The following is a 17,308-nucleotide window of genomic DNA, read 5'->3' on the forward strand; positions in this document are numbered from 1 at the left end:
CCATTAACAGTGGATGAACACAGAAAATCTCGGTACGAGTTTTAAAAATGAACTGTGTAACGGGTGCGAGAACTGGAAAAAGTATCAAGAAAAGTTAGTTATCCTCTTACAACCCATATTCTTATTTTAATTTACTAGAGAATTTATAGTCAAGAGAGGATTAACAGCGAAGCTAAGATTTACCGACTAGTAAGGTTTCATACCATGCTACGAAGCTCAAATTTCCCACCAATTGACGCTCCCCTACCCCCTCCCACTTTCCTTCCCCTTCCCTCCCCTCCCTGATACAGACAACACTGACCGTGACCGTGAGGGACCTGACTCTTATTTGGCGCTCTCTAATACCCGCTTACAAAGTCATATTTTGGAAAGAGATTGTTTAAGGTTTTCAATGTGCTTTTATTCCTCTCTTCGTTGTTACAGACTTTGCTCTACAATTCTCAAACTACTTTATCTGCAATTTTGAATCATGTCAGTTTTGCGCCATGTTTACTCGGGCTTCACACACTGTTTGATGGGAATCTTGATCCCAAAAGGCAATCGGATCGTGGTTGTTACTTTGCAGGCCAAACCATTACCGCAACCGCAGTTATGCTTGCTCTATGGTAAAAAAAAAGAGAGAGAAAAAAGTACGAAGCGCACTCATGGAAAGAAATTATACAGAAAGATTAAGGGACCAATGTTAACTGTTTCATCAAATAAGTGAACCGGTGGGATCTTGGAGGAATTTGGTTGTGTCCAAATAACATTCACTTGATCCTCCATAACACCTTGTAATATCTTTATGCCCCACCCCTCTTACCACTGACAATTAATTGACAGCCCCTTCCTCTGTTTTTCATAAAAATCACGTGATCTCCTTCAAAATTCAAAATTACCTCAAAGGAGATAAATAATGAAACGTTTCTGAGACTTCTGTTGCTAATATACTGTACCAATACTTTTCCAATATTTTGACCGAAATCTTCACGACGTAGTTACAACTAGTGTAAAAAATATGGCTTTAGCTGATAATACACTGATATTGTCACTAAAACCAAGTAAAGAAGATTCTATATGAGATACAATGAAATATATAAGTTCATATATTTTGAACTTCATATATTTCATTGTATCTCATTTATCACTTTCACGGGTTTATTACAAATCAACTTAGCGGCCTGCTCCCAGTTGGCCTGTTAGCTCAATTGGTAGAGCGCTGCACTAGTCTCGCAGAGGTCAGTGGTTAGAATCCCGTACAGGCCTGATTTTTTTCAGGTCTGATTTTCGCTATTGCTTAAATAGCGCTATCTACTGCGAGGATCGTGCATCATATGTAAGTTTCTTTATCGTGAAACAAAATATCTTACTTCACTTTTCGAGTATTCATTACCAAAAAAGTCACAAACACATTTATAAAGAGAACTTTGTTACTGACCACAAAAAAACAAGTGAAGAACTCTCCGAGTTTAGGAGCGCAACGTTTGCCAAGCGCACAGCAGTAGTTATCTTGACATTCAGCCTCGGAACTGCACCTCTATGAAAATGCAACATGGCGTAAATAAAAAAAATATTATATCTCGGACTGAGAAGATCAGCTAAAAAAAAATTCTTTTTTTCATTTCTTTAATGTCGAATTTGTCTTGGGAGGACAACACTCCCAGCATCAATTCGATCAAGAGATACTAGATGACAAGGAAGATCAAAGTTCTTGTGAAAAAGCATGGGAACACAGATTCGGCGTGTCCAAAGGTAGCCCTTAGAATGAGGCCCATCCTTACGGGAAATTCTTCTCTCGGTATTTGATAATTGAAAAAAAGGAATTTGAGACACGAGGCTTCGTAGGAAGCAGTGCCATGACCGAGTAGGGGTGGGTGGGTATAGTTTGGGGCTGATCGGGAAACAATACTAGTGGTTCAGGCTTCCATGTGGATGTGGGGTATATTGTTAGAAAGTTCATCATACTTTTCAGTAAAATTGGGGGATATTACCCTTTCGCTCGCTCACTCAACCTCCTCCTCCCCCTTCCCCCTCCCTCTCACAGCATTTTGGTCCTCTAAGCGCGGAGAGGAAGTTGAAATTCTTACGTTAAAAAGAAATCGTTTTTTCCTCATGGGTTCGTCAGCAGACTGGTTATCCAGATCCACCTCTTCCACCTCAATGTCCATTCCTTCCGGCATGCACTGTTTAACAGGAATAACCTGTCCATTGTAGATCATATTCTTGGTCAACGAACAGGACAAACCGGCTTGGCAGCCACAGTCTCCTCCGCCCTGAAATGAATAACCACATTTTGACGTCATCTGTGGTCATTTGCAGAACAGACAGACAGCGACATGGAATGTATTTGTTTTATTTGATAAATCATAAGTAAGAACCAATCAATACGCTTATCATATAATGAATTTTAATCTCTCTTCCCTTTTCCCTTTCTCGTACATAAACATAATTTTGATCTATCAGTCCACCGGGGCGCCTTTTCTTTTTAACCTTCTCGTAATATCCTCTTGATGCTAAGACATAGTATTTCTTTTTTTAATTATGTTTGTAAGTGCCCTTATAGCACGAGTTTCTGTTCCTTGTTTGATTTCAGGTTTATTATAATCTTTTAAGTCGCACCAGGTGGCTCGTCACGCGTTCTTAAGTGCAATTCAATATATTTGATAAGAGGCCCTTTGATCAGTTTTTGGTAAGCACTCGTGCTCGGAAGGAAAGAAATCAGCAAGGGAAAGAAAGGAAAGGTTCGATTGATTTCAACCCTCGCCAAACCCGGAAATTATGTAAGTTTGATGCACCTGAAGCATTTCTTAATCTACCTGCATGTCCATACACAGGACGAAAACCCACGTTTCCGCATTTCGTAAATGTGACGGAAACATAGAGCTTCATATTTCCGCTACATTTACGTCTTGCGGAAACGTGTTGTACCAAGTCTTGGCGATTCTATCAAGTTTCCGTCATGTTTCCGGCACGGAAATGCCAAGCAATGTTTCCGTCATATTTAAGCCTGGACGTTTCCGCTACCGTATGTTTCCGTTATGTCTCTGCAAACGGATTCTTAATATCCTTGTTGAACCTTTGCAATGACGGAAAACAAACTGATCGTGATTTTAGGCATGATTTTTACTATTTTGACGAAATTTATACGGTAGGAAACTCCACTTAGATATCGATGAACAACTATCGTGAGAAAGTTTGCATATGAATTAGTAACTTCGGCTTCTGATACGACGACTTGCAAAGTATTAAAATTGATTTTAAAACGTAGCATGAAATCGCCACTTTACTCTTCTCTATGTATATATTCTTGCGTAAAAGCAAATTTCGTGTTCCGTAAGCAAGCGCTACACAGCGCTAGCGACTGCGCAGACTCTGTGATCAATAAAGGCGCGTAAAGGGCGTTGATATTGATGGTTATATATAGTTCTCGGATCAATATTGAAAGAAGTACCAAAATATGTGAAATATTTGTGTCTAATCTCTGATCAGTGAATAAACGAGTAATTTGGATGCTTCTTCGTAAACTCATTAAGTTTCTTTAAGAATTTTTGCGCAGTGTAGTTGACGGACCTTTGATGTTAACGCACAGTTAGCTAGTATGAATCTCCAAATGAGCACACAGGCTCTTTGCCAGTTAGGCTGGGGAAATTAAAATATAGGCAATTCAGGCAATTTTGTCGCAAGACCTGGTTGAATAATTTGAGATAGCTTGGAAAACTTGGCAAACTGAGTCATTTGAGGCGGTTGGCCATGGGTGTCTTAAGGGGACTGGATAACTGGAACTTGTTGGGTCATTTGCGCTGGTTGGGTTATTTTGAGATTACTTGGTTATTCATGTTGGCCAATTGGGTCATTGGCCGCGCATAACCTAGGGCAAACTTTACCTAAATCCAAGATGGCGGATTTCTCTGGGCCCACCGATGAAGAACTAATATCATCGGTAAAAAAAGCACTTAAGAATAACAAATCGGCACTGATTGCAAAAGAGAATTGTGAATGGGAATAGATTTAGGGATCTAGCAATCACGTTTAATGGACTAAACCATGTTGCTGAGCTAGTTATGAGGGAAAACTTTGGAGGGATTCCAGAGAGACCGAAGTATTAAATTGGTTAACTATATCCAATGGTACAGCGTTGGATGATTCCAGCGAAATGTGCCATTGATCACTGGCTTTCTCCTCGAATGAGCAACTGCACCTGTGCATGGTCATCTTCGGTCTCCCTATGACAACGCGTAAAAGAGTGGTTCGGTTCCGTTGTTACCGCAGCAACGGAAACACGACTAAACGTCGCCAAACCGGCAACGGAAACACGTGTTACCCGTCGTGTTTCCGCAACAATTTCACAAATTTGTTTCGCGTTTCCGTTTACGGATTGTTGATATTTTGTCCTGTGATAATTTGTTCAATCAATTTTTAGTTTCACGGTGTAATACAATAATAACGAAGGAGACGTTCCCAAAGAAGTTTGGTGCCGTACATTGTATTTACCAGTGGATTTTGTGCTGCCCAGCTAGCGGTGGACAAGCGCTGGTATAGATATTACAGAATGTGATTCTTCTCTTACTGATACTTTTAGCCACCCAAACAGTCTGAGAACCCCAAGCATCATTCAGTCACCTACCGGAGCAATGTTGCAAGCCGCCAGTTTGGGAAGATTACTGCATCCCTAGAGAAAGGTAGAAAAGATATCTTGACTTTAAAAATTGTTCCACGAGAGACTGCCCTGTGCCAACTTCTAAGGTTGTATTATCATGGTGACTGTAGACTCTAAACACTAAAAAACCAACCTCGATTATTATTTTCAATTCTTTTTCTTGTATCAGATAAGCTCTTTCTTAACTATCACTTCTATTTCTGACGCATACATCCATTTAATCCAAAAGGAGAGAACTAGTATCGTTGAAACATCGGAGAAAACATCAAACAATTCATTTCTAGTAACACACAAAAAATTAAACTCCAATGACGCCTTAACAGATTGTTTCAAACTTTTCGCTTGCTGAAGGAAAGAAAGTGCCTGTCGCTTAATGGAAAAACTTTTGGAAAAGCACATAAATCATCTTTATCAGGAAAAAGGCTTGAAATTATTTCTTAAGTTGCTGTGAAACTCACCAAAGCAGCTGTAGCGCAAAGACTCAGAATGATGAGAATCTTCATGACTTCAATGAAACGACTAACAGAAACTCTCAGCTCCAACTGAACTTTTGGTGAAGTTGAGTGCTGTGATCTGCTCTGTCAGCTGTTTTATAGTTTTGAGGCGCAAAGGCTGAGTAGCAGCTTTTACAACATTACTAACAATCTGAGAGTCTTTAAACAAATCTTTCAAACGAAAACTGTATTTGTGAAATCAAAATTTGCTTAGCTGTTTGTTGAAGGGAATAAAGAAAACAGAACCCATTCTGAAATATTTTTGATGTGCTCTTTTGAGAAGAATAAACAATTTCCGCTCTGAATGTTAATTGCCACGGCAAATTTATCAAACGCAATTACATTTCAGTTATATCCTTGCCTTACATTTTTATGGTGAATATAATTGTAGAAATGATACAAAAGAAACCATTTGTTATGGAGAGAAATTCAAATTGGCATGCATGTTTCTCAGAACGCGCTTCAATAATCCCTTGTTGGGGAAAATGAGGAATTATTCTGACCCAAACTTCTGAAAAATGGTTATTCGACGATTTGTTAATGTTTCTACTACGACAATAACTAGGTTTACAGTCTATGTCTACAAACACAGCTTAACTAACATGGTTGCATTAAATTGTTGGTGCTTTAAGAGAATAAGTCATATACCGTGAAGTATCTATTACAGGTTTGAGAAGTCTTAGAAGAAGGGCTAACAGTGTGTGCTATTTTGGCAATCAAGGCTTCCTTTTTTGGCGATGAAAAAAGGCTGGTAAAACAAACAAAACAAACAGTATTTCTCACTCTATTTCCAGCACAATAAAGTACGTATTCGCAGGAGCATCGAATAAACTTTTCTTTAATTCAAATATAGAATCCCACTTGTACAGTCACTTAGATAGCTAACATAGCAATCTTTTGTTGATCTTGTTTCAATTTCAAGACAACGTACGATTGGAAAATAGTTTTTCTTCAAAGGTCGTTGGAACATTTGACAATTTTGTATTTACATAGAGTTTTCCATGGCCTTCGGCATAAGATGGCTGGATACACACGCCTAAATTCGTTTCGTCGTGGTTTCTCATCCATCTGAGGAACTGGTTTCCAAGTGAGCACAATGGCTTAAATCGCTCTGAAAATTTGTCATGCGAAAAACAATTGAATTCATTTAATCAGTAGACCTTAATTCAGAGCTCCGTCCGAATACAGTATATTTTCTTTACTGATAAAAACAAACGTTAAACTCTGCGGCATCATAGTTTTGAAAACCGCTGGATTTAATTAGTTAAGAATCATTCAGAAGTGAGGCCACGGTCCCAAGTGGAGAAAAATTTGTTGGGAATTCACCGAGACCGTCCCCAAAAACTGTTCAACGGGATTTTCCCATATTAATCAAAGAGAGATAAAGAAAAAAAATTGCTCCTATATTCTGTTTGTCATAGTTGTGTATCTCCGTGAAAAAACGCTTTTTCCATAAAAATTGCTTTTTGGACTTCCTTGTTTTGATCAGAAGATCAGCAGTAAGTATGCTTTTCTTCAATCTAGTCTGAAAGGAAAAAAATTGGTGAAAAAAATCTCTCACGTATTCCGTAATTAACTTCGCTCCTAATTAGTCAAAAATATTTTTCGGGGGCGGAAAGGCCGTGCAGTTACACTAGCCAATCAAAAAATGCACGGTCATCCACATGGGATTGGCAGGAAGAAGCGCTCCATTCAAACCATGAATTTTCATAAATTGAAATTTAGGGACGAACTCTGCGACAACTTGGCGTTTCTACCAAAAGTTTTCCCTTCAAAGTCATAAGCCTCTCATCTTATTCGAAAAATTGAGAAACGACTTTGCATTATCTCGAGGAACAAACGAAAGCACGGTATGTTCTTTTCGACAGTTTTAAAAGCGTATCAAAGTTTGTGAGGTAATCGCAGGAAAAAGCGGGCTGAGGCCATGTGCAAATGTCTAAGTATGCCTCGCGTCGAAGCTATCGGTCAAGAATCCTTTGATTCTGTTTGTAGTAACTTGTGGTGCGTACACAAGTTAAACAGTAGTTTACCTTTAAATCTTTTTAAAGGCAAATTGAAAGTATTGGATTTCATTAGGAAAGTTTGTCACGCTTAAGCTATTAAATTGAAATTAGGTTGTGCTATGTCGTGTTACTTTCAAAATTTGCGGGTTTTTGAGAAATAATCTTAGGCAAATTGTCTGTCTTTCAGAACAAAGAATTGAAGGATTTTATATCAGAGACAGATCCAGGGGAGGGGCTGAGGGAATTGTAACCCCCACTCACCTCCCCACCACCTTTGAGCAGCATTTCTTTCATGTTATTTAGTTTGATTTTTCCTAAAAATATAAATGAAAGGATTTTTTTACGAAACTGTTTCACTTCCACTGGACCCCCTTAAGAGCTCGTGCCAGAGGCACAGGCCGTCGCTCGCGTGGCACACCACCGGCGTTTAAGATTACTTCAATAGTGTACAATTGAGTAGAACAAGTAAAAATCTGGTGTACGACTACTTGATGAAAACTCTGGAATTTTTTCGTCTGTTTCATTCATATTGGACACCTAACCTAAAATGTAAGTCTCTAATAGGCTGTTCTTCTTTCTCTTTATGAATTTTTTATTTTGGAGATTGCTGTCATGGCAATGAACGATAACCTCATAAGTTGTAATTTATAAAGAATTTTTTCAGCTTTATCGTCTTTGGAGAAAATTTAATGAACAGTTCTCAGAACCGTGGGACAATTTCCTACGTGCACAGGAATTGTTCAATTTTTCTCCTTGCTTGGCTGAATGATAACAAATGATCGACTTTCAATCTTATGCCGCAAGTCAGTGAACTGTTCACAGTAAAGAGTCTGTTAACTGAATTCAACAAGTAATTTCCAGATTTTTCTCGAAGACTTCCTTTATTCCTTTCACTGAAACTATTCTAAGCGTTACATGGTTAGTTTTGTCTTCTCCTTGGCTGATTACTTTGTCTCGGTCAAGAGGCTGGTACGAGTTACATGCACTGCCTCAGGGCGACCTTGATAGCAGTCAGACGGATGGTAACGGAGGCTGTTTCGGTACAAATGAGACCGTCACGGCAACCACACTTGTGCAACTGCTGAAAAAAATCAATCAGATAACATTACTGGTTATAGTTATTAGAATGAAATGAGAATGAAACGATAATGAAAATAATAAAAATGACAAATATGGACAATGACTTGATTTCGAGTGCAGTTTGGTGTGAGTAAGTGCGAGTAAATTTTTTAAAGACAAAAACATTGCACGATACCGTACTGGTAAGTGTAATTTGTAGTCTGAAAAATTTACAAAGGTTCTCTTTTACATTAGCACGACTAATCATGGTATTACTTACTAATAATTTAAAAGAAAAAATCCTCACATTAAGTCAAGAAAAACGAAGTTTTTGGAAAAATACACTCGTTTTCAGCCAATCAGAGGCGCGTACTTTTTTGTTCTGTTTTTTTATTTTCATTATGGTTATGAATACAGTGATGATGATATAGATAATTTTGATAATGATGCTGGCACTGCTTATAATTATGAGTCTGATGATAATAATAATGATAATAAGAACAAAACCGATAGTAATAATGATGAGGCTATTGACACTGCTCATAATAATATTAATAATAATAATGATAATAATAGTTCTAATAATACTAATGATAATGGCGGATGCTAATAATAATAATTACGATCAAAAGGATAACAGCAAAAATAAGGATAGCGATAACAAGATTGTTAATGATACCCCACCTATGTTATTGCCTTTATTACGACTGGACTACAAGAAATAATGTAAGCCTTCATTCTTCAACTAACCGTTAATTAACATGTGAAGTACTTCGGAAGTTTTGGAGAGCATCTCTTGTTCAATAAGCAACACTGGTCTTCTCTGCAGTCAGTTTGTGTTGTACATCTCTGTTTGTAAAATAATATTAACATGTTAGTCTACGACATTTTTAAAAACATGCAAAACACAAAGTTGTCTAAATTTGAACTGAAGATGACAGAAGAACTGTCGAAATATGTTTTTAAAAAATGTCATATATTTTCCCAAACTCGTGACATAAATTCGTGATATATCTCCAGACCTTTTGGCAATAGTAACATTCGTGCAACACTAAGCTTTAGACATGAAAGAAATATGTTGTTATCATTTGGTGCATATAGCTGGTAGAACATCCCTTGATCTTATCAATCAATTAAACGCAACTGAAACTGTAACAATTCATGACTTATTCTCGCGCCTTTCACGTGCTCGACGCTTGTCTGGTGTATTTCATGACCTTCCTTTATTTTTGTTTTAGACTGGTTTACAATCCTAAGAGGAACAGACTCACTAGCTATGTATGATTCTATGGTTAACCCAATTATTTCAGTTAAATCCCCCCTACCTTAAATAATCCATTCAACAAAAAACGTTTCTTCTTCATGGGAGCCACAGCACCTTCCCCGTCAAGATCGACTGTTTCCACTTCTATCTCCATCCCTTCTGGCATGCACTGTTTGACGTCGGTCATTTGTCTTTGGTAGATCAACTTTTTAGTCAGAACACAGTACAGACTGGTTTGACACCTGCAGTCTGCATCCTGGTACAAGAATCACGTGACGTAGGGGTAACTAATACGTTATGAACTGACGTATATGTGCACGATCCTTCGCAGTAAAGCACTATCTAAGCAATAGTGAAAATCAGACATGAAAAAAATTCAGGCCTGTACGGGATTCGAACCACTGACCTCTGCGATACTAGTGCATTTCATATGTTTGTTGTTATGAACTGAGACACACAGAGAGACACCTGCACTAACAGCCTCGAGGACCACAATGCTTTGCAACACAACAGTCTTACAGACCTTGAGGCAGAAGCTTTTGGTGGCGAAATAAGAGCGGTGGGACGGGCTGTAATGCTCCCCTCCCCTCCCCTCCCCTCTCTTACGACAATCTGGGAGGAAAAGCCACTTCACGTTATATTTTAGCTTTTAATATAGGTTCTTAAAAGTAGTGGCGAGAGTTTTCTGAACCAATCACCAGGTGAAGTTTAAGCAGAACCAAGGAATCCTGCATTTCTTTCGACGCTTAATTGAAAATATCTCTAAGCCATCAAATTGACTACAAGCATTATTACCACAAATATTTATCAACACCATGAAGAATAAGAAATCTGTTTTGGGCTCACCTCTCTGTTACAGGCTGCAAGTTCAGGAAGATTTGAGCATCCCTGAAAGAAACACAAGCATCTAAATTGACTCTTCAGAGAACGTCCGCAAAACGCGTGATTTGGTTAGGGATATGAGTTAGTAATTCTCTTCATTCTACTGATAGGGAAAAGATGGAATATTAAGAGAAATGAAACGTTTCAACTTTTGGAATCTCACCAGACTAACAGTGGCACAGAGGCTCAGAAAAAGGAAGATCTTCATGGCTTGAGTTTGAGTGAATGGAACTTGAATCGCTCACAACGATGTAGAGGCTATGATCTTGATGAAACAAATTGTGACTAGAGGCCCTCGCGCCGTGCTCTTAAAGTTTCCGAGAAAAATTTTGAAGTGGTATGTTTTGCAATTTATCTCAAGGAGTGCAAAGTGAGGCTAAGTATTTCAAACAGCGCGTTTAAACGAAAATGAAACGAAGCTTGTTCAACTGCGTGTTTATTAAAGCACTTTAGGAGACAACACTCAGTGTGTTAGTGTTGGATAATTTTGTATGTTAGCAGAAAGGAGCTCTTAACGCAGTGCAAAGTTGTTCGGCTGCAATGCCAACTTAGTCATGTCTGATTTGTGCTGAGTCCTCCTGGCTTTTAGCCACCAAAGCGCTGAGTCGAAAGGTTTTGCTTAGGGTTGAGCCACGTACAGCGAAACCATTGCTCGACTTTCGATTAAGGGGTCAGCAGAAGAACAGGTGGGGTGGGGGTCTTTCTTATTCTTAAGCACAAATATTTGCCTCCATTTAGTCGGTTTCTCTAAACCTGTTGAATACTGTTTTGGGTGGCTTACCGAAGTTTTTTACAATCGAAAATCTTCAAAAAAAAAAAATTGATGAATCAGTAATGTTTTACTAACTTTGATAACTATATCTTTTACGCTAAGAATGAAAGAAAAAGCAGATAAAGACATGAAGATAACTTGCCATTAGAAAAAAAAGAAATGTCCTCAATACGCATTGATACTTTGAAAAAGTATACTACACACTTAACTACTACCACAGATTTCAGTAACTGGCTTAAACAACCTAAGGCGATACAAAGGTTAGCGCGCAAAGGAATTATCGTCCTAATATACAGGCGGATGTGTCTGTGCTGTAGAATTTTATTTTTTTTTAGTCTTAGGACACATGAAATAATGCTATTCTGGGTGGACACGATTGAAATCCCTTATCTGGCATCAAGGGTTCCACTCGCATGCGTTTCGATCATGACCCTTGCGGTGTATGCGTACAAACAGTTGAAATTACACATTACCACATTGAAAATGTTCGTTTACGTAAGATGTTTAAAAAAAGTACTCTTGCTTTTTTTTTTTTTGATAATATCCGTGAAAATACTGTACTTCAAAATTGTTTTAAAAATAGTGAAGTATAAGGAACAACGTTTCAGTTGAAACTTCCTGTTAGAGTGTGAACTACAACCCAGTTGTATACTTTAGGCTCTTTTAGTTAAACGAAAGAAACATGATGACTGCCATACTAATTCTGAGCTTAAGCATTTCACTTGCTTTGGTGAGCTTTGAGGAATTAAAGACACATGTTGCTACTGAGCATCATCTTTTATTTCAATTTTAGACACGCACCGCTAAAACTGAGTTTAATTTTATCAAACTGGAACAGATTATTTGCTGGCAAAACGGCGTGTTTTCTTCTTATAATAATTAAATCTTTAAATAACTCATTATCAAATACTTCACAGAACTTCTTTTATTTTATACCACGTGCTCATTCAAGGAAAACTGGAAACAAAGACAAAACACACATCTTTTTAAACTTGTGAGCTAACTTGGAAACCAGATATGGGTCTTGTTCTGTTCTCTTTGTTGTTGTCGTTGTTTGTACTCATCGAGTAAAATGTCCGACTCCAATTACTCCACACATTTCTTGTACATGTTGTTCTTTTCTTTTTCTTCAGGGATGTTCAGAAGTTCCTGAACTTTCAGTTTGTAACAAGCCGGTGAGTAAACACCTTAATTAGATTATTTTATTGTTCAATGCCATAAAATGCAGTCTTTAAGAAGTCTGGTAACTCAAATTTTCTATAACAATTCTACCACATATATGCTTCGAATACTTTTCATGAAGAGACTTGTGTTTTGTAGCGTCCTGCCAGATGACACTACAATAGAGTGAATCTTTTAGAGACCAAGGTCATACTAGTTTTGTGTCGTTATTAGCGACTGGCAAAGAAAAAGAAAATCGATGAATTTCTAAGTTAGAAAAAAACAAAGAAGAAGAACGAAGAACAAACTTCCTAAGAATTCATTCAGCTGTGAGGTTACCTCTTCATTAAGCTCGGTCTTCATACGACAAAGTGGGTGGCAAGTTCACCGGATGAGAACTTTTATTCTGCTCTCTTCACTCCTTTTCTGTTCCCAGGAAGGAGATTGGAGTTGCCAGAATGGTCTTTCCTGCGTTCTCACCAAGAATGTGATAGAACATGGAATCGAGAATTCCGTTAAACAATGCATGCCGGGAGATATGGATATCGAAGTGGAGACGATCGACCTTGATAACCAGGCAGCAGATGCACCCATGAGGGTCAGGCGCTGGCTGTACTTCAACGTAAGTTTGAAAGTTTGTTGGAATGATTGAAAGTTTTTGAGGACCGATAACTTTTCTGTTGACGGTCTTACTATTGAGAGAATGGGGGAAATACGGCTTTTAGGAGTTCAAATCGATGAAAAATTGAGTTTTACTAGTCATAACAGTGATCTATGCTCTAAGGCCAGTCAAAAAGTTGGGGTCCTAATGCGGCTTCGCAATTTGATAACCTGTAATGCTAAACTATCACTTTACAGGTCTTCAATTCTGCCCCATCTAACCTACTGTCATCTAGTATGGCACTTTTGTAATGCATCGGAACGGAGAAAGCTTGAGCGGATTCAGGAGCGAGCACTTAGGGCGGTGTACAAAACTAGATCAGCGTCCTATCAATAACTGCTAAGTCGCGCCAAACTACCGACGTTGTACAATCGGCGCCTACAAGACATTGCCACTTTGATGTTTAAAGTTAAGCACAGTCTCGCACCCGAGAATATTTCTGACTTATTTAATATAAAGAACACTCAGTATAATTTACGGAACAGTGACTTCGAACTCCCAAGATTCGAAACTGTAAGACTTGGTAGGAATTCTATTAAATATGTGGGACCTCTCATCCGGTCGAAGCTACCAAGACACCTAAGAACGATAGAAACCCTAAATTCGTTCAAGAAGAACATACGAAAAGTCGACCAATTAACTCTCGTCGAAATTTAAAACTTAACTAAATAACTTTATAATCTTTTTAATTATCTACTGTAAATAACTATGATCTTCATTTGTAAATGTTTTGACTTTTAAATTTTTTAGTGTCCCCCATTAGCTTATAGCTAAAAACATAGACACTCAAATAAAGTTTTCATTCATTCATTCATTCATTCATTCACTCATTCGTGAGGTAGTTGACAAAACGTAAAGAAACCCAAACCTAGGCTTCTTTATATTTCAAAGAAAATTATTTTTTCATCATGAATTAGAGATGCCTCACCGTAGAAGATTGCAGTTACAATAGATGCTGTGCCTTTAACAAGCGATGTATTCCTAAACTCAAGAAATACTTCACCTGCATTTTGACGGTAAGCCATTAATAGCATTTCTTTTTGGTAAGATATTGATAAAGTTTCTCTCATCTTTCCAAAATTGACTTTAAGCTTCCTTAAGCTTTTGGCGTAATAACATTTTCCTTTTTATTTATTCTTTAGGACGTACACAAGTGCGGCTGCGCAGATGGACTAGAATGTAAGGAGACAGCCTACATCACGCTTCCTATCACAAGAACGAGGCTCTCTCTGAGGCAGTGTATGGATGCTTAAAGAATGGCGTTTAGCTTTAGTTATAAAAGCGAAAACAAAAATTGAAAAACTCCAGATGCAGTTTTTAAAATAAATTTGTTAAACCTTAAAACAAAACGTGAGTGTTTTCTTTCAAATGTTGGCGTGAACTGCGGTTAAAATTAAAGAGCAATTGGTGTAATTTGCATTTCTGGCAGAAACGCAAAATCGACTTTATCACTTTGTCGTCTTTGGTTATTTAATATCAAACCCAAAACAGGCAAGGCTAATTTTATTCATTGAAATGGCAACCTCAATTCTCTTTTAATCTTGGCTTTTGGTAGAAAAATCTGTTGGATGCCTTGTTTTCTCCCTATCACAGATCAAAATAATTTCTAAAAGGGATTATACGCAGTTTGATAATTGCTCTGCACTAATGTGACAGCTGCTTAGCTACTCAAGTCCATCCATGATCATGCACATTTTGATATATGGGGAGGAGTAATTTTAACTTGCATAAATATTAAAATTCCTTGCTGCAAAATCCTTAATACTACGTAGTACCGTTTCGTTTTTAAAGGATGGCCTTACATATCATTAATACTAATGTTACCTGAACATCAACGTTTGAAATTGTTTATAGTAAACAAATAATATTTTCAAAGCAAATTGTTCCACAGCATCTGTGACAACTTGCCAAAGATTTGACGAAATTGCTAATGGGTTATGTCAACAAGACGGTAATGTTTCTCAGTAATTCTTCAACAAATTGGATTATAAACAGTAACAACAAGAAAAAAAATTTTTTTTTTTTCGCAAAGTATATCTAGAGTCGGTTTCCTTGAAGGTAAAACCTGACTTTTCCCAGCTGATTGAAGTGCACCCCTCTTTTTTTAGTATTCAATTTTCTTTTAAATGTCAGTTTTTCTATTAATTTTTTTTTTGAAAAAATACATCAATTCTTAAAATCAACGTTTTAATTTTTTACTTTGTGAAGCCTATTCGTTGGAATACCGTGACTGAAATCCCTAGAATTAGTTGGACGGTAATAGCAAAAATATACCGTGATTCAAAGTGCTCAATTTTCTTGCAAATTTTGACATTGTTAAATGGAGTTTTAGCTTGACATTTTTTCCAGGCAGTTGAATAAACTGAATTTCATACCGATATTGTTTTTCGTTTGGACTTCGTATTTAGAAACACTTGCAAAATTAACTTTGTAATTTTCATACGCAACCTTGTAACAGGAAGCTATAAATACAGCAGTTCAGAGCTTATCTCTTCCAATTTCGAATTTCTTAACAAGTTCAAGTTGTGCGTTGGTCAGTCTTCAAGTCAGAAGTCATTAAGATCTTTGTCGTTTTCAGTGTCTGTCTCGCACTTGCTTCTGCTGTGGGTCTCTTAGTGATCCCTTATGTATTTCGTTTGTAGAATAGTTTAAACTGAGTTCATGAAATTCTTCTTTTTCTGCCCTAAAAATATATGCTCTATCTCTTCTTCTTAACAAGATCAAGTTGTAGGTTGGTCAGTCTTCAAGTCAGAAGTCATTAATATCTTTGTTGTTTTCAGTGTCTGTCTCGCACTTGCTTTTGCTGTTGGTCTCTTGGTGATCCCTTATCTATTTCGTTTGTAGAATAGTTTAAACTGAGCTCATAAAATTATTCTTTTTCTTCCCTAAAAAAAATCTGCAATACTAACAAACGCAAACATCCCTCTCTCTCGTATTTTATAATGGTACAGCTCAGTTACGAATAATAATAGTAAAAATAATTTTCCTACTTATAGCGCACAAACTGACAATATGATCAAATGCGCGAATAGTGCAAAAAGGCTTTTAAAAATTAAAACTAGCTTAGATTTGAGAAATCACAGAACTTTAGAAAAAGTCAGCAAAATGCATGCGACTTGGAAATAAGAAGTAATACACAAAACGGAATGATCTCAAAAATGATGATTTATTTTAATGACAAAAGAAACCTTGTGGATTGTATAACATTCAATTCTATCACTTACTGTTTATAGGAGCAAAGTACTTAAATAGAGGGTAAAATGTTATATCTTAATTTGTCAATATTTCAATAGTGCAGGATTAACGTCGATATGGATATTTGACATCTTTATTCAAATTTGTTCGTGTGATTATCATTTCTCAGGCCTGTGAAAATCCCAAGAGGCTCGAGGCTTGTAACAATGAGGTGAGTGTACTGATAGGGAAAATTATTTTATTCGTAAAATAGAATGATTAAAAAAAAACGGAGTATCCTTAAATTTTTCCCTTACACCTGAAAAAAAAAAAGAAAAGAAAAAAAAAGGATTGTAATCAGGGTGAAATAGGTTATGCGTCACATTGCTCTATAATTGGTCTAAAACACTCACGCCATCTCCTCAACCAGTCAAAAGTAAAATTGAAATTTGGTCATCTGTGTTTTCCCGCGCTTCAGACCGCTAACAAGAATTTGATATGAATTCTCATTGGGATTTTTCCCGTGTGGCAATTGGCCGCCGTGGATTTTATTACAAATCGGTTTCGCGACACTCACTCTAATGCGCTTTCATTGGTTTATTTTCTCTTTCACAGGGTTTTGATTGCAACTGCCAACCCGGTTTATCGTGCAGGTTAACCAAACAAATGATCGTGGATGGCAAAACTATTCCCGTCAAGCAATGCATGGGCGACAATGAGGAGATTAATGTGGAGAAAATCAACGTGGACCCAGAGGAGCAGATCGGTGCAGCCAACACAGCTTACAGAGTCAAGCGTTTCCTGGGAATTCTTACGGGAACTAATGCGCAGCCAAGGGAGGGGGTTGTCTTACTTTGCTGAGAATGAAATGAAGGAGATTTCTAGAAACGGGTGTCAAGGACAAATCGAAGTTTACCTCTCGAACGAACTAAAAAGCCCATCAACAGATCCTTAGGTAAAGGAATCCGCATGCAGTTCAGTTCGAAAAGCAGTTTTATTAGTAACTATTTCTTTTTCTTTTTTATAAACCAGGTGTCAATATGAGGTTGACTGCACCGCAAATTTCTACTGTCCGATTCTGGCCCAGCGGTCTATTCCGAAAATCCCAGAAGACGGCGCCTGCAACTTCAAAGTACTAGATAGAAGGCCAAGGGTTTAATTTATAAGTAATATTTTTAACTTCCTTCATCGTTAGTCATTCT

At 37.5% G+C, this 17,308-nt stretch overlaps 2 protein-coding genes and 1 long non-coding RNA gene across 3 annotated transcripts in view; 1 reads left to right on the top strand and 2 right to left on the bottom strand.

Moving 5' to 3' along the window:
* The window catches only part of LOC148731745 (FYVE, RhoGEF and PH domain-containing protein 2-like), an 87,574-nt gene that overhangs the window by 52,064 nt on the left and 18,202 nt on the right, over positions 1 to 17,308 (top strand). The window lies entirely within an intron of this gene.
* Positions 376 to 5,195, bottom strand: LOC148731751 (uncharacterized). The gene is made up of 5 exons (XM_088762036.1): positions 5,095 to 5,195; positions 4,604 to 4,648; positions 2,067 to 2,252; positions 1,418 to 1,516; positions 376 to 600 (listed from the first exon to the last, which is right to left on the bottom strand). Exons 1-5 carry the CDS (start codon positions 5,137 to 5,139, stop codon positions 490 to 492), a joined length of 486 nt encoding a protein of 161 aa, XP_088618162.1. The 5' UTR covers positions 5,140 to 5,195; the 3' UTR covers positions 376 to 489.
* LOC148731752 (uncharacterized) lies at positions 8,647 to 9,721 on the bottom strand. Its single transcript, XR_016002039.1, has 2 exons — positions 9,518 to 9,721; positions 8,647 to 9,041 (listed from the first exon to the last, which is right to left on the bottom strand). It is a non-coding gene; the product is annotated as an uncharacterized LOC148731752 (long non-coding RNA).

The sequence above is a fragment of the Stylophora pistillata genome, chromosome 5 (assembly GCF_964205215.1).
Source record: "Stylophora pistillata chromosome 5, jaStyPist1.2, whole genome shotgun sequence".
NCBI classification, from domain to species: Eukaryota; Metazoa; Cnidaria; class Anthozoa; order Scleractinia; family Pocilloporidae; genus Stylophora; species Stylophora pistillata.